Source organism: Pristiophorus japonicus, chromosome 11 (genome assembly GCF_044704955.1).
Source record: "Pristiophorus japonicus isolate sPriJap1 chromosome 11, sPriJap1.hap1, whole genome shotgun sequence".
Classification (NCBI taxonomy): Eukaryota; Metazoa; Chordata; class Chondrichthyes; family Pristiophoridae; genus Pristiophorus; species Pristiophorus japonicus.
Genome location: NC_091987.1, coordinates 219,719,536 through 219,737,660, shown reverse-complemented (window position 1 = coordinate 219,737,660; position 18,125 = coordinate 219,719,536). Strand labels below are relative to the sequence as shown.

Here is an 18,125-nt window from a genome sequence, read left to right as displayed (position 1 = left end):
TCCCAATAATATTAGAAAATCAGGGGGCAAAAGGGAGGGAGGAAATTAAAACAATCACTATCACTAGAGAAAAAGTACAAGGCAAACTAATGGGACTAAAGGTGGACAAGTCCCCTGGACCCGATGGCCTGCATCCTAGGGTCTTAAAAGTAGCTGCAGAGACAGTGGATGCATTGGTTGTAATCTACCAAAATTCCCTGGATTCTGGATAGGTTCCAGCAGATTGGAAAACTGCAAATGTAACGGCCCTATTTAAGAAAGGAGGGAGACAGAAAGCAGGAAACTATAGACCAGTTAGTCTAACATCTGCCATTGGGAAAATGCTGGAATCCATTATTAAGCAAGTAGTAGCCGGACATTTAGAAAATCATAATCATAAGCAGAGTCAACATGGTTTTATGAAAGAGAAATCCTGGTTAATAAAGTTATTAGATTTCTTTGAGGATCTAACAAGCAGGATGGATAAAGGGGAACCAGTGGATGTAGTGTATTTGGATTTCCAAATGGCATTTGATAAGGTGCCACATAAAACCAGATTACTGCACACGGTGCTGGGGTAATATATTAGCGTGGATAGAGGATTGGCTAACGAATAGAAAACAGAGAGTCAGGATAAATAGGTCATTTTCCGGTTGGCAAACAGTGACTAGTGGGATCAGTGCAGGGGCCTCAACTATTTCCAATCTATATTAATGACTTGGATGAAGGGACTGAGTGTAATGTAGCCACATTTGCTGATAATACAAAGATGGGTGGGAAAGCAAGTTGTGAGGAAGACACAAAGAGTCTGCAAAGGGATATAGATAGGCTGAGTGAGTGGGCAAAAATTTGGCTGATGGAATATATTGTGGGAAAATGTGAGGTTATCCATTTTGGTAGCAAGAATAGAAAAGCAAAATATATAAATGGAGAGACTACAGAATGCTGCGGTACAGAGGGATCTGGGGATCCTCGTATATGAAACATAAAAGTTAGTATGCAGGTACAGCAAGTAATTAGGAAGACAAATGGAATGTTGGCCTTTATTGCAAGGGGGATAGAGTATAAAAGTAGGGAAGTCTTGCTACAATTGTTGGTGAGACCACACCTGGAGTACTGCGTACAGTTTTGGTCTCCTTAAATAAGGAGGGATATATTTGCATTAGAGGCAGTTCAGAGAAGGTTCATTCGGTTGATTCCTGGGATGAGGGGGTTGTCTTATGAGGAAAAGCTGAGCAGGTTGGGCTTATACTCATTGGCGTTTAGAAGAATGAGAGGTGATCTTATGAAACATGTAAGATTCTGAGGGGGCTAGGCAGGGTAGAAGCTGAGAGGGTTTTTCCCCTCTTGGGGGAGTCTGGAATTAGGGGACATAGTTTCAGAATAAGGGTTCGCCCATTTAAGACGAAGATGAGGAGGAATTTCTTCTCCCAGAGGGTCGTGAATCTTTGGAATTCTCTACCCCAGAGAGCTGTGGAAGCTGAGTCATTGAATATATTCAAGGCTGAGATAGACAGATTCTTGAACTACAGGGGAGTCAAGTGTCATGGGGAACAGGCAGGAAAGTGGAGCCATGATCTTATTGAATGGTGGAGCAGGCTTGTGGGGCCGTACGGCCTACTCCTATTTCTTATGTTCTTATACCTGCCAAGTGCTCGGCCGCTCGCTCCCTCTTTTTCCGGTCCGCTTTCTCTTTCCTCAGTATATCTGTCGATACCAGACCAGCCTGACCCCCAGACAGCATCTCATTCCCTTGTAACTGAAACAGATTTAAAGAAGTTGTCAACCCATCAAGATTTCGCAAATCTGTTTTTGTGTTGGTTTCGAGTGGGGAGGGGGAGGAGAGGACCCTTAGAAAATGTAAAGCCTGTAATTCCCCGATATCTCCAGTTGCTGATACGGACAGATCTCGGTGTTCTGACTGACGATTAATCCAATAATGGGATAACAGCGCTAAGAACAGCCTTTTCCAAAACTCCAGACCCACAGCATTGGAACAGGACAAACCAGCAAGTGAGAAATACAACAGCAAATAGAACTGCATTGACCTTTTGGATGGGATTGCTGGCACTTGGAGTTTCCGTACCCGGTAATCATGGGGGCTGTACCCGGTAACCACGGGGGGGGGGGGGGGGGGGGCGGGGGGGTGGGGAGTGTGTACCCGGTAACCACAGAGGGGGGCTGTGCCCGACAACCACGGGGAACTGTACCCAGTAACCATGGGGGGAGGGGGGGACTGTACCCGGTAACCACGGGGTTGGGGGGCTGTACCCGGTAACCACGGGGATAAGTACCCGGTAACCATGGGGGGCTATACCCGGTAACCACGGGGGGCTGTACCCGGTAACCACGGGGAGCTGTACCCGGTAACCACGGGGGAGCTCTACCCGATAACCGGGGGGCTGTACCCGGTAACCACGGGGGTAACCACGAGGAGCTGTACCCGGTAACCACGGGGGGCTGTACCCGGTGACCATGGGGAGCTGTACCTGGTAACCACGGGACTATACCCGGTAACCGGGAGAGCTGTACCCGGTAATCACGGGGGGGCTGTACCCGGTAACCACGGGGGTAACCACGAGGAGCTGTACCCGGTAACCACGGGGGAGCTGTACCCGGTAACCACGGGGAGCTGTACCTGGTAACCACGGGGGAGCTGTACCCGGTAACCACGGGGGGCTGTACCCGGTAACCACGGGGGTAACCATGAGGAGCTGTACCCGGTAACCACGGGGGGCTGTACCCGGTGACCATGGGGAGCTGTACCAGGTAACCACGGGACTGTACCCGGTAACCGGGGGGGCTGTATCCGGTAACCACGGGACTGTACCCAGTAACCGGGGGGCTGTACCCGGTAACCACGGGGGGGCTGTACCCGGTAACCACGGGGGGGCTGTACCCGGTAACCGGGGGAGCTGTACCCGGTAACCGGGGGAGCTGTACCCGGTAACCACGGGGGTAACCACGAGGAGCTGTACCCGGTAACCACGGGGGGCTGTACCCGGTGACCATGGGGAGCTGTACCCGGTAACCACGGGACTGTACCCGGTAACCGGGGGGGCTGTATCCGGTAACCACGGGACTGTACCCGGTAACCGGGGGGGCTGTACCCGGTGACCATGGGGAGCTGTACCAGGTAACCACGGGACTGTACCCGGTAACCGGGGGGGCTGTATCCGGTAACCACGGGACTGTACCCAGTAACTGGGGGGCTGTACCCGGTAACCACGGGGGAGCTGTACCCGGTAACCGGGGGAGCTGTACCCGGTAACTGGGGGAGCTGTACCCGGTAACCACGGGGGTAACTACGAGGAGCTGTACCCGGTAACCACGGGGGGCTGTACCCGGTGACCATGGGGAGCTGTACCCGGTAACTACGGGACTGTACCCGGTAACCGGGGGGGCTGTATCCGGTAACCACGGGACTGTACCCGGTAACCGGGGGGGCTGTACCCGGTAACCAGGGGGGGGGGCTGTACCCGGTAATCACGGGGGGGCTGTACCCGGTAACCACGGGGGTGCTGTACCCGGTAACCACGGGGGAGCTGTACTCGGTAACCGGGGGAGCTGTACCCGGTAAACGGGGGGGCTGTACCCGGTAACCAGGGGGGGGGGGGGGCTGTACCCGGTAATCACGGGGGAGCTCTACCCGATAACCGGGGGGCTGTACCCGGTAACCACGGGGGTAACCACGAGGAGCTGTACCCGGTAACCACGGGGGGCTGTACCCGGTGACCATGGGGAGCTGTACCTGGTAACCACGGGACTGTACCCGGTAACCGGGAGAGCTGTACCCGGTAACCACGGGGGGGCTGTACCCGGTAACCACGGGGGCTGAACCCGGTAACCACGGGGGAGCTGTACCCGGTAACCATGGGGAGCTGTACCTGGTAACCACGGGGGAGCTGTACCCGGTAACCACGGGGGGCTGTACCCGGTAACCACGGGGGTAACCATGAGGAGCTGTACCCGGTAACCACGGGGGGCTATACCCGGTGACCATGGGGAGCTGTACCAGGTAACCACGGGACTGTACCCGGTAACCGGGGGGGCTGTATCCGGTAACCACGGGACTGTACCCGGTAACCGGGGGGTTGTACCCGGTAACCACGGGGGGGCTGTACCCGGTAACCACGGGGGGGGCTGTACCCGGTAACCATGGGGGAGCTGTACCCGGTAATCGGGGGAGCTGTACCCGGTAACCGGGGGAGCTGTACCCGGTAACCACGGGGGTAACCACGAGGGGCTGTACCCGGTAACCACGGGGGGGCTGTACCCGGTGACCATGGGGAGCTGTACCCGTTGACCACGGGACTGTACCCGGTAACCGGGGGGGCTGTATCCGGTAACCACGGGACTGTACCCGGTAACCGGGGGGGCTGTACCCGGTGACCATGGGGAGCTGCACCAGGTAACCACGGGACTGTACCCGGTAACCAGGGGGGCTGTATCTGGTAACCACAGGACTGTACCCAGTAACTGGGGGGCTGTACCCGGTAACCACGGGGGAGCTGTACCCGGTAACCGGGGGAGCTGTACCCGGTAACTGGGGGAGCTGTACCCGGTAACCACGGGGGTAACCACGAGGAGCTGTACCCGGTAACCACGGGGGGCTGTACTCGGTGACCATGGGGAGCTGTACCCGGTAACCACGGGACTGTACCCGGTAACCGGGGGGGCTGTATCCGGTAACCACGGGACTGTACCCGGTAACCGGGAGGGCTGTACCCGGTAACCAGGGGGGGGGGGGGCTGTACCCGGTAATCACGGGGGGGCTGTACCCGGTAACCACGGGGGGGCTGTACCCGGTAACCACGGGGGAGCTGTACTCGGTAACCGGGGGAGCTGTACCCGGTAACCGGGGGAGCTGTACCCGGTAACCACGGGGGTAACCACGAGGAGCTGTACCCGGTAACCACAGGGGGCTGTAACCGGTGACCATGGGGAGCTGTACCAGGTAACCACGGGACTGTACCCGGTAACCGGGGGGGCTGTATCCGGTAACCACGGGACTGTACCCGGTAACCGGGGGGGCTGTACCCGGTGACCATGGGGAGCTGTACCGGGTAACCATGGGACTGTACCCGGTAACCGGGGGGGCTGTATCCGGTAACCACGGGACTGTACCCAGTAACCGGGGGGCTGTACCCGGTAACCACGGGGGGGGGCTGTACCCGGTAACCATGGGGGAGCTGTACCCGGTAACCGGGGGAGCTGTACCCGGTAACTGGGGGAGCTGTACCCGGTAACCACGGGGGTAACCACGAGGAGCTGTACCCGGTAACCACGGGGGGCTGTACCCGGTGACCATGGGGAGCTGTACCCGGTAACCACGGGACTGTACCCGGTAACCGGGGGGGGCTGTATCCGGTAACCACGGGACTGTACCCGGTAACCGTGGGGGCTGTACCCGGTGACCATGGGGAGCTGTACCAGGTAACCACGGGACTGTACCCGGTGACCGGGGGGGCTGTATCCGGTAACCACGGGACTGTACCCGGTAACCGGGGGAGCTGTACCCGGTAACCACGGGGGTAACCACGAGGAGCTGTACCCGGTGACCACGGGGGGCTGTACCCGGTGACCATGGGGAGCTGTACCCGGTAACCGGGGGGACTGTATCCGGTAACCACGGGACTGTACCCGGTAACCGGGGGGGCTGTACCCGGTAACCACGGGGGGGGCTGTACCCGGTAATCACGGGGGGGCTGTACCCGGTAACCACGGGGGGGCTGTACCCGGTAACCACGGGACTGTACCCAGTACCTTCAGGAGAGGAGGGAGAATTGGAGGAGTAAGTATTTTCGAAGTTTCACCGCCAGACTGTCATTTATCAGTCAGATGGAGCACAGGCAGGATGCATGGTCATGGGGTCCTGGGAACCGAACATGGGAAATACCACTTACAAAAACAAGGAAAAATAAAGGCAACACTTAGCAAAAGCTTATGACCGGAGGTTTTTTGGTTGCTATGTGCACTCTGCCTCAGTCAGTCTCATGTCGACCATCACTGGCCCTTGAGAAGCCAAAGGTAAAGAGCAGCTTCAACCAGCAGAAAAACCAGCAATCCACCCCATCACCAACATGGTGCCATTAGATGGCGCCTGTAACATGGCAAAACACCCCAAGGTGCTTCACAGGAGAGTACTCCGACAGAATCCCGAGAATCCCAGGCGGTAATGTCCCGAGATCAGGATTCGAGCCCCCAGCCTCCATGTGAGCGGCAGTGTGCCGAGCATACCTCCTGTGTAGCCTCAGCTCTCCAGCCAATGACTGCATCGCCCGAGACCCTGCCCAAAGCCCGCGCCTAGCCTTACCGTTGTGTTTGGACTGGAGTCCCGACTGAGGCCTCTCCCTCCCGAGGGAGCCAGCTTACGGGAGGGCAGTTTCTGGCGAGCGGGCGACGGGTCTGAGCTCCCCGAGCCCGGCCTGGGATCCCAATCACGCTCTGCCTTCTTCTTCCGTGGCGGTGACAAGTCAGAGTCAGAAAAACGTTCACCCCCCTTTCGTGGGGGCGAAAGGTCAGAATCGGGGTCTTGTCGTCTCCGCGGAGACCCTGCTGCTCTTCGGTCCCTTTGTCTCATGGGCGACAAACCTAGGCAGCAAAGATTTCCACAGAATTAAATCCTATAAATAGAGATTCTGCCAAAGCAGACAACAGACCAGCAATAGGTGAACCGCAACAACAGTGTAGGGGAAGCTTTACTCTGTATCTAACCCCCTGTACCTGCCCTGGGAGTGTTTGATGGGACAGTGTAGAGGGAGCTTTACTCTGTATCTAACCCCCTGTACCTGCCCTGGGAGTGTTTGATGGGACAGTGTAGGGGAAGCTTTACTCTGTATCTAACCCCGCGCTATACCTGCCCTGGGAGTGTTTGATGGGACAGTGTAGAGGAAGCTACACTCTGTATCTAACCCGTGTTGTACCTGCCCTGGGAGTGTTTGATGGGACAGTGTAGAGGGAGCTTTACTCTGTATCTAACCCCATGCTGTACCTGTCCTGCGAGTGTTTGATGGGACAGTGTGGAGGGAGCTCTCCCAGTACCCCACTGGGTGCGATTCAGAGCCCCGTTCCTGATTGGTGTCACCTCTCCACTGTTGAGCTGTACCATGTAATGGGCCAGTGAATGGCAGCTGCCGATGCAACAGGCAGAGAATGTGGAAAAGAGGGAAACTAATACAATGGTATGGTCCTGGGATGTTAGACAGCGTTCGCAGAGGGAGGAACAGCAAAGGCTGAACTGCTTCTTCACCTTGATTATAATCGGAACTGTACCCAACAGATGCTGCTCCATAATATGGCCCGAGTCCCTTTGCACAGGCACGGACCAGGGTCAAAGGTTTTGAAGGGCTTGGAATCTGCGCATGTGTCCTTCAAAAATATTTACTCTAAGTTTAAAACGGTGTTCAACAGAGTCCAAGAAAAATATATTCCGCTGATAAACAAGAACAAGCTAAACACTAATGAAACTCCATGGATGAATAAAGCCATAAGGGAACAATGAGGGCAAGGAAAGAGGCAGATACTGAGTACATGGACAGCAGGGGTAAGCATGATAAGGGAGAATATGAAGGGATGAGGAGAGAAGTCAAAAAAACAATTAGGAAGGCAAAGAGAAACTATTAAATTAAATTATCAAGGCATATAAAACAAAATAGTATAATATTTTACAGATGTATCAATTGACAAAAGGTTGGGATGGCTATTGGATAGACAGAATGTTGCCACAGGCAGCAATAGAGAGATAGCAGAGATATTAAATAATTACTTTGCTTCAGTATTTACATTGGATGATAAGATTAGTAATGAGTTAACTGCATTTAAAATAAAACAAGGGGATATGCTAAATAAACTGATCAAGCTCAAAGAGGATAAAACCCCTGGTCCTAAACGGATTACATCCGCGCATTTTAAAAGAATCTAGGGAAGAAATAGCAGAGGCATTACTACACATATTTAGTAATTCGTCAGAAAACAGCGTAGTGCCAGAGGACTGGTGGATAGCTGACGGACCACCTATATTTAACAGATAGAACCTGTCCAGGAAATAGTCAGCTTAACATCAGAGGTAGGAAAAAAATAATGGAATGCCTCCTAACGGAAAAAAAAACATGTACAAATGAAAAATTTAATAGTCAGCATGGATTTGACTGAGCTAATTGACTTTCTGAAGAGGTAATAGAATAGACAAGGGTATTGCAGTAGATGTAATTTATCTAGCTTTTCAAATGGCCTTCAATAAAGTACCACATAATAAGACTAATGAATGTGGAGTCAGGGGACAAGTAGCAGAATGGAAAGCTAGCTGGCTCAAGACAGAAAGCAGAGAGCAAGGACAGAAGGTAGGTAGTGGTGTTCTACAAGGATCAGTGCTGGGACCACTGTTCACAATTTATATTAATGATTTAGACCTTGGAATCAAAAACACAATTTCTAAATTTGCAAACGACACCAAATTGGTGGGTGGGGGGAGCCAACACTGAGGAGGATTGCAAAAATTACAGGAGAACATTAATAAACTTGCAGAATGGGCATACAATTGGCAAATTAAATTCAACACAGATAAATGTGAGGTATTACATTTTCGTAAGAAAAGTAGAGAGGTCACATAATACTTGGAAAATAAGAATCGAAGTGGGGTAGAGGAACAAAGGGATCTCGGAGTACAAATATACAAATCGGTGGGTACGGACGGTGTAACGGTGGGGACGGGCGATGTAACGGTGGGGAGGGCAGGTGTAACGGTGGGGAGGGCAGGTGTAACGGTGGGGAGGGCAGGTGTAACGGTGGGGACGGGCGATGTAACGGTGGGGACGGGCGATGTAACGGTGGGGACGGGCGATGTAACGGTGGGGAGGGCAGGTGTAACGGTGGGGAGGGCAGGTGTAACGGTGGGGAGGGCAGGTGTAACGGTGGGGATGGGCGATGTAACGGTAGGGACGGGCGATGTAACGGTGGGGAGGGCAGGTGTAACGGTGGGGAGGGCAGGTGTAACGGTGGGGAGGGCAGGTGTAACGGTGGGGAGGGCAGGTGTAACGGTGGGGAGGGCAGGTGTAACGGTGGGGAGGGCAGGTGTAACGGTGGGGAGGGCAGGTGTAACGGTAGGGACGGGCGATGTAACGGTGGGGAGGGCAGGTGTAACGGTGGGGAGGGCAGGTGTAACGGTGGGGAGGGCAGGTGTAACGGTGGGGAGGGCAGGTGTAACGGTGGGGAGGGCAGGTGTAACGGTGGGGAGGGCAGGTGTAACGGTGGGGAGGGCAGGTGTAACGGTGGGGAGGGCAGGTGTAACGGTGGGGAGGGCAGGTGTAACGGTGGGGAGGGCAGGTGTAACGGTGGGGAGGGCAGGTGTAACGGTGGGGACGGGCGGTGTAACGGTGGGGACGGGCGGTGTAACGGTGGGGACGGGCGGTGTAACGGTGGGGACGGGCGGTGTAACGGTGGGGACGGGCGGTGTAACGGTGGGGACGGGCGGTGTAACGGTGGGGACGGGCGGTGTAACGGTGGGGACGGGCGGTGTAACGGTGGGGACGGGCGGTGTAACGGTGGGGACGGGCGGTGTAACGGTGGGGACGGGCGGTGTAACGGTGGGGACGGGCGGTGTAACGGTGGGGACGGGCGGTGTAACGGTGGGGACGGGCGGTGTAACGGTGGGGACGGGCGGTGTAACGGTGGGGACGGGCGGTGTAACGGTGGGGACGGGCGGTGTAACGGTGGGGACGGACGGTGAAACGGTGGGGACGGTGTAACGGTGGGGACGGGCGGTGTAACGGTGGGGACGGGCGGTGTAACGGTGGGGACGGGCGGTGTAACGGTGGGGACGGTGGGGACGGGCGGTGTAACGGTGTGGATGGTGAAACGGTGGGGACGGTGAAACGGTGGGGACGGGCGGTGTAACGGTGGGGACGGGCGGTGTAACGGTGGGGACGGGCGGTGTAACGGTGGGGACGGGCGGTGTAACGGTGGGGACGGGCGGTGTAACGGTGCGGACGGTGAAACGGTGGGGACGGGCGGTGTAACGGTGGGGACGGGCGGTGTAACGGTGGGGACGGGCGGTGTAACGGTGGGGACGGGCGGTGTAACGGTGGGGACGGGCGGTGTAACGGTGGGGACGGGCGGTGTAACGGTGGGGACGGGCGGTGTAACGGTGGGGACGGGCGGTGTAACGGTGGGGACGGGCGGTGTAACGGTGGGGACGGGCGGTGTAACGGTGGGGACGGGCGGTGTAACGGTGGGGACGGGCGGTGTAACGGTGGGGACGGGCGGTGTAACGGTGGGGACGGGCGGTGTAACGGTGGGGACGGGCGGTGTAACGGTGGGGACGGTGTAACGGTGGGGACGGTGTAACGGTGGGGACGGGCAGTAGGTACAGAGATTACAGCCCGATAATATACTGTCCAATCTGAATGTGATCAGAGAGCTTAAGCTGACTCTGACGACTCCAGTTCACCCCCAGCTCAACAACACTGCAGGAATTTCTAAAGATCCAAGTAAAGATCCAGCTAAGAGGCACCTTTCCCGGGAATACTCTCAGAATTTAGGGGAATTAGTCATCTAGCATTCATTGAATTGAAAATCTTTGCAGGTGACAGGAAAAGGTGAAAAAGCTGTGAAACAAAGAGAACTGGATACTGAGCTTTGTACACAGAGGTATCAAATACAAAGCAAGGAAATTATACTAAACCTGTATACAACACTGGTCAGGCCCCAGCTGGTGTATTCTGGCCAACTCCGGGCACCACACTTTAGGAAGGAGTGGGTACCGGGGAGATTTCCTAGAATTATACCAGCATGAGGGACTTCAATTATGTGTATGGGACTGGAGAAGCTGGGTTTGTTGTCTTCAGAGCAGAGAAAGTTAAGGGAAGATTTTTTTTACGCAGCGAGTTGTTGTGGTCGGGAACGCGCTGCCTGAAAGGGTGGTGGGAGCAGTTTCAAAAGTAACTTTCAAAAGGGAATTATGAAATAACTAAATGCGTGAAATGTGCAGGGGGCTGGGAGACGAGCAGGGAGTGGGATTAATTAGATCGCTCTGTCAAAGAGCCGGCATGGGCTGACAGACCAAAAGGCCTCATTCTGTGCTGCTTCATTCTATCAATTAACATTCTACCTTTTTAAACAATTATTGTGAAGCCAGAAAAGTGTATCAGGGCCTGGCCTGGCCAACACTCGGATACCTCGTGTTCCGGTCCGCTTCCTTGCTGCAGCTAACTGGGAGTCCACGGAACTGCTCTGTCTTTTCCGGGGAGGATGCAGATCGGAGTCAGAACCATATCCGGCATTCCTGGGTAATGAGGAATCTGAGGAGTCGTATTGTTTTCTACGAGGAGGTGAAAGGTCAGGGGAATTATACCGAGTCCTTCGAGAAGGCAGGTCTGTGGATCTGATGGACTTTTCCGTGTTTTTAGAGAGTTTTTTTCTAGGTGAAAGGTCAGAAGAAACATGGCGTCCCTCCCTAAGAGGCGAACGGTCAGGAGAATAATGGCATCCTTTCCGAGGAGGTGAAAGGTCAGGAGAATCATGACGCCCCTTCCGAGGAGGTGAAAGGTCAGGAGAAACATGGCATCCCTCCCTAAGAGGTGAAAGGTCAGGAGAATCATGGCGTCCCTTCCTGGGAGGTGAAAGGTCAGGTGAATCATGGCGCCCCTTCCTGGGAGGTGAAAGGTCAGGTGAAACTGCTCTGATTTTTCTCATAGTAAGTTGAGGATCGCCATCTATCCTGTTACGTGGTGCAGACTCGGAACCTGGTAACAAACTAAAGAAAATAAAACAGGTGTTATTGTATGGCGATACAGACACTTGGTTCAGCAAGATATCAGTACTTTTATTACTGATTGGTTTTAGCTACACACACATTCTCCAAGTAGGGCTCAGCTATAGCGAAAGTGAACGACGTTACGGAGCGTGAAGGCAGCCTATCAGAGTCCCACTGCACTGCACGAGGCAGCTTTGTCCACCGCTCCCTTCACCCCACTATTGGTGGCCGTGTCTTCAGCTGCCTGGGCCCCAAGCCCTGGAATTCCCTCCCTAAACCTCTCCACCTCCGTCACTCCTCCTTAAAACCCAAGTTTTTGTCACCTGTCCCAGTATCTCCTTCTTTAGCTCAGTATCAAACTTTGTCTGATAACGCTCCTGTGAAGCGCCTTGGGACATTTTACTATGTTAAAGGCACTATATAAATGCAGGTTGTTGTGCGCACAACCCTCGTGCAGTGAGCTTGCCAATGTGCCGTGGATCAGGACAGAGAGGCGTACCGAACACATAGACGCAGAGAGACTGGAAACAAACACAGTGGATGAATCACATCGAGTCTACGGCACAGCAAAAGGCCATTGGGCCCAACAATCCGTGCCGGGGTTTATGCCCCACTGCTCCGTGCCGGGGTTTATGCCCCACCGTTCCGTGCCGGGGTTTATGCTCCACACCAGCCTCCTCCCACCCCTCTTCCTCTCACTATCAACATATCCTTCTATTCCTTTCTCTCTCGAGTTAGACAGGTTAGATGCAGGAAGAATGTTCCCGATGTTGGGGAAGTCCAGAACCAGGGGTCACAGTCCAAGGATAAGGGGTAAGCCATTTAGGACCGAGATGAGGAGAAACTTCTTCATCCAGAGAGTGGTGAACCTGTGGAATTGTTGAGGCCAGTTCGTTAGATATATTCAAAAGGGAGATGTGGCCCTTACGGCTAAAGGGATCAAGGGGTATGCAGTGAAAGCAGGAATGGGGTACTGAGGGAATGATCAGCCAAGATCATATTGAATGGTGGTGCAGGCTCGAAGGGCCGAATGGCCTACTCCTGAACCTATTTTCTATGTGTTCATTCACCTCAACCACTCCCTCTGGTACTGAGATCGATATTCTCACCACTCTCTGGATAAAGAAGTTTCGTCTGAATTCCCAATTGCATTTATTAGTGACTATCTTATATTAATGGCCCTTAATTTTGGTCTCCCCCACAAGTGGAAACATTTTCTCTATGTCGACCCTATCGAACGCCTTCAAAGAGGAGCACCCCACAGGAAGTGGAGCCAACAATGAGAAGCATGTCAATGCGAGACTGCAGAGCGCCGGGCGTTCTGCACTTACCCGCCTGTGTGTGTCTGTAAAAACAGGTCTGAGCCTTGGGAGTCTTCATTTTCATCTAGACAAAGAAACAGTCACAAAGTTAATGATGACCTCGGTACCGGGAGCCCTCCTTGTGTTTCCTTATTTAAAAGATTCAAACATTAGTGACGATAGAGTTTAACTCTCTGTGTCGTTGTCTTTCTCTTGTGCAGGGGGAGGGATTGAACGGACCCCAGCCGCCGACTCACTGAATCGGAGTTCAGCTTCACCCGAGTGTGCAACAAAGGCACGACAAATGGCTGAAACATCAGCCCGGTGCTTCAATAGGTAAGTGCTCCTTGTAGCGCTGAGCAGAGGCCCCAGGGCACTCTCCAGGCTGTGCTGTTTGAGCCAATCGCAGTAATGACGCTGCAACACACCTCAATGCCCTTGTTGGGGCGCCTCTCCTAATCACTATCCAGTAACCAGTGCTACGGTGCCCTTTCAAGTCTCCTATCCTGCCAACTCGAACTGTCTAGGCCGACAAATGAAGCTGGTCCTTCAGGAGGGGCACTGGAGGATGGCCAATGTCTGTGGATCCTGTACCGTAAAACACTGCAGCACCGCCAGAGGATGAAAATTGGGGTACGGGGAGGGAGGAGGGGGCAACCCTTGTGCCTCCCACAACTGGCAGTGGTTATGTTGCTGGATGCTGTCGGGGGGGATGACTCATCAGGGGAGGGCAGCAGCAGCCAAGTTCATGGCACCGTGGGTGGCTCTGCTGCACAGGAGGGCAGGAAAAAGAGTGGAACAGCTATAGTGATAGGGGATTCTATTGTAAGGGGAATAGATAGACGTTTCTGCGGCCGCAATCGAGACTCCAGGATGGTATGTTGCCTCCCTGGTGCAAGGGTCAAGGATGCCTCGAAGCGGCTGCAGGGCATTCTGGAGGGGGAAGGTGAACAGCCAGTTGTCGTGGTGCATATAGGTACCAACGATATAGGTAAAAAACGGGATGAGGTCCTACAAGCTGAATTTAGGGAGCTAAGAGTTAAATTAAAAAGCAGGACCTCAAAAGGTAGAAATCTCAGGATTGCTACCAGTGCCACGTGCTAGTCAGAGCAGAAATAGCAGAATAGCTCAGATGAATACGTGGCTTGAGGTGTGATGCAGGAGGGAGGGATTAGAATTCCTGGGACATTGGAACCAGTTCGGCGGGAGTGTTTGCTAGTGCTGTTGGGGAGGGGTTAAACTAATATGGCAGGGGGATGGGAACCTATGCAGGGAAACAGACGAAAGTAGAATGGGGGCAGAACAAAAGATAGAAAGAAGAAAAGTAAAAGTGGAGGGCAGAGAACCCCAAGGCAAAAATCAAAAAGGTCCACAGTACAGCAAAAGTCTAAAGGGACAAAGAGTGTTAAAAAGACAAGCCTGAAGGCTCTGTGCCTCAATGCGAGGAGTATTCGTTATAATGTGGATGAATTAACTGCGCAGGCAGCTATTAACGAATATGATATAATTGGGATTACGGAGACATGGCTCCAGGGCGACTAAGGCTGGGAACTCAACATCCAGGGGTATTCAACATTCAGGAAGGATAGACAGAAAGGAAAAGAAGGTGGGTTGGCGTTGCTGGTTAAAGAGGAAATTAACGCAATAGTAAGGAAGGAAGTTAGCTTGGATGATGTGGAATCTGTATGAGCGGAGCTGCGGAATACCAAAGGGCAGAAAACGCTAGTGGTTGTTGTGTACAGACCACTAAACAGTAGTAGAGAGGTTGGGGACAGCATCAAACAAGAAATTAGGGATGCATGCAATAAAGGTACAGCAGTTATCATGGGCGACATAAATTTACATATACATTGAGCGAACCAAACTGGTAGAAATATGGTGGAGGAGGATTTCCTGGAGTGTATTAGGGATGGTTTTCTAGACCAATATGTTGAGGAACCAACTAGATGGCTGGCCATCCTAGACTGGGTGATGTGTAATGAGAAAGGACTAATTAGCAATCTTGTTGTGCGAGGCCCTTGGAGAAGAGTGACCATAATATGGTAGAATTCTTTATTAAGATGGAGAGTGACACAATTAATTCAGAGACTAGGGTCCTGAACTTAAGGAAAGGTAACTTCGATGGTATGAGATGTGAATTAGCTAGAATAGACTTTCGAATGATACTTAAAGGGTTGACGGTGGATAGGCAATGGCAGACATTTAAAGATCACATGGATGAACTTCAACAATTGTACATCCCTGTCTGGAGTAAAAATAAAATGGGGAAGGTGGCTCAACCGTGGCTAACAAGGGAAATTAGGGATAGTGTTAAATCCAAGGAAGAGGCATTTAAATTGGCCAGAAAAAGCAACAAACCTGAGGAATGGGAGAAATTTAGAATTCAGCAGAGGAGGACAAAGGATTTAATTAGGAGGGGGAAAATAGAGTATGAGCGGAAATAGAGTTATTGCTGGGAACATAAAAACTGACTGCAAAAGCTTCTATAGATATGTGAAGAAATAAAGATTAGTGAAGACAAATGTAGGTAGAATCAGGTGAATTTATAATGGGGAACAAAGATATGGAAGACCAATTGAACAAATACTTTGGTTCTGTCTTCACGAAGGAAGACACAAATAACTTTCCAGAATTACTGGGGGGACCGAGGGTCTAGTGTGAAGGAGGAACTGAAGGAAATTCTTATTAGTCAGGAAACTGTGTTAGGGAAATTGATGGGATTGAAGGCCGATAAATCCCCAGGGCCTGATAGTCTGCATCCCAGAGTACTGAAGGAAGTGGCCCTAGAAATAGTGGATGCATTGGTGATCATTTTCCAACAGTCGATCGACTCTGGATCAGTTCCTATGGACTGGAGGGTAGCTAATGTAACGTCACTTTTTTAAAAAAGGAGGGAGAGAGAAAATGGGGAATTATAGACCGGTTAGCCTGACATCGGTAGTGGGGAAAATGTTGGAATCAATGATTAAAGATGAAATAGCAGCGCATTTGGAAAGCAGTGACAGGATCGGTCCAAGTCAGCATGGATTTATGAAAGGGAAATCATGCTTGACAAATCTTCTAGAATTTTTTGAGGATGTAACTAGTAGAGTGGACAAGGGAGAACCAGTGGATATGGTGTATTTGGACTTTCAAAAGGCCTTTGACAAGGTCCCACAAGGTGCAAAATTAAAGCACATGGTATGGGGGTAATGTATTGACGTGGATAGAGAACTGGTTGACAGATAGGAAGCAGAGAGTCGGGATAAACGGGTCCTTTCAGAATGGCAGGTAGTGACTAGTGGAGTGCCGCAGGGCTCAGTGCTGGGACCCCAGCTCTTTACAATATACATTAATGATTTAGATGAAGGAATTGTGTGTAGTATCTCCAAGTTTGCAGATGACACTAAGCTGGGTGGCGGTGTGAGCTGTGAGGTGGATGCTAAGAGACTGCAGGGTGACTTGGACAGGTTAAGTGAGTGGGCAAATGCTTGGCAGATGCAGTATAATGTGGATAAATGTGAGATTATCCACTTTGGTGACAAAAACAGGAAGGCAGAATATTATCTGAATGGCGACAGATTAGGAAAAGGGGAGGTGCAACGAGACCTGGGTGTCATGGTACATCGATCATTGAAAGTTGGCATGCAGGTACAGCAGGTGGTGAAGAAGGCAAATGGCATGTTGGCCTTCAGAGCTAGGGGATTTGAGTATAGGAGCAGGGAGGTGTTACTGCAGTTGTACAGGGCCTCAGTGAGGCCTCACCTGGAATATTGTGTTCAGTTTTGCTCTCCTAAACTTAGGAAGGACGTTCTTGCTATTGAGGGAGTGCAGCGAAGGTTTACCAGACTGATTCCTGGGATGGCAGGACTAACATATGAGGAGAGACTGGATCGACTTGGCCTGTATTCACTGGACTTTAGAAGGATGAGAGGGGATCTCATAGAAACATATAAAATTCTGACGGGACTGAACAGATTAGATGCAGGAAGAATGTTCCCGATGTTGGGGAAGTCCAGAACCAGGGGTCACAGTCTAAGGATAAGGGGTAAGCCATTTAGGACCGAGATGAGGAGAAACTTCTTCACTCAGAGAGTTGTTAACCTGAGTGAAAATTGTTGATGCCAGTTTGTTAGATATATTCAAGAAGAAGTTAGATATGGCCCTTATGACTAAAGGGATCAAGGGGTATGGAGAGAAAGCAGGAAAGGGGTACTAAGGTGAATGATCAGCCATGATTTTATTGAATGGTGGTGCAGGCTCGAAGGGCCGAATGGCCTACTCCTGCACCTATTTTCTATGTTTCTATGTCTGTCTCTCTGAGCTCAGATCCTACCATGACAGTTTGAGAATTTCAATTCAGTGAAAAAAATGACCTTGAATCTGTTGGATTGTCGAAAAAACCCAAAGGGTTCACTAATGTCCTTTAGGGAAGAAAACCTGCTAACCTTACCCGGTCTGGGCCTATGTGTGACTCCAGTCCCACACCAATGTGGTCGACTCTTAACTGCCCTCTGAAATTAACCCAGCAAGATACTCAGTGTATCAAACCACTTGTGGTGGTTCAAGAAGGCGGCTCACCACCACCTTCTCAGGACAACTAGGGATGGGCAATAAATGCCGGTCTTGCCAGCGACGCCTACATCCTAACAATGAATTTACAAAGACTGCTGCCTATTATAGGTCTTCAAAATCCACGATAAGACTTAAATCCGATTGGTCTGGAGAAGGTTGCCTCACAACTTCATGACATACCTCCTAAAATCTTCCACTTATTGCTGGATCGGAATTCTTCCATTTGTTGAACAACATCAGGCCTTTCGTCAATGAACTCAGCAACCTGGAGATCAACACAAAGCACATCAACAACTTGCATTTATATAGCGCCTTTAACGCAGTAAAACATCACAAGGCGCTTCACAGGAACGAAATCAAACAAAGTTTGACACTGAGCCACAAAATGAGATATTGGGACAGATCAAAGATGTAGGTTTTAAGGAGTGTTTTAAAGGGGGAGAGACAGGGAGAGAGGTAAAGAGGTTGAGGGAGGGAATTCCAGAGCTTAGGGCCCTGGCAGCTGAGCCGGCAATAGTAGAGCAACTAAAATCGGGGTT

The 18,125-nt window shown here is 52.0% G+C and overlaps 1 protein-coding gene across 1 annotated transcript in view; it reads right to left on the bottom strand.

The window, feature by feature from the left end:
* bud13 (BUD13 homolog) overlaps positions 1-18,125 on the bottom strand; it is a 40,703-nt gene that overhangs the window by 14,273 nt on the left and 8,305 nt on the right. The window contains exons 3-7 of the mRNA XM_070894603.1: positions 17,767-17,851; positions 13,063-13,117; positions 11,154-11,731; positions 6,296-6,573; positions 1,624-1,738 (exon numbers count right to left, since the gene is read on the bottom strand). Of these exons, the coding sequence (XP_070750704.1) occupies positions 1,624-1,738; positions 6,296-6,573; positions 11,154-11,731; positions 13,063-13,117; positions 17,767-17,851 (1,111 nt within the window). The remainder of the gene's footprint in view (positions 1-1,623; positions 1,739-6,295; positions 6,574-11,153; positions 11,732-13,062; positions 13,118-17,766; positions 17,852-18,125) is intronic.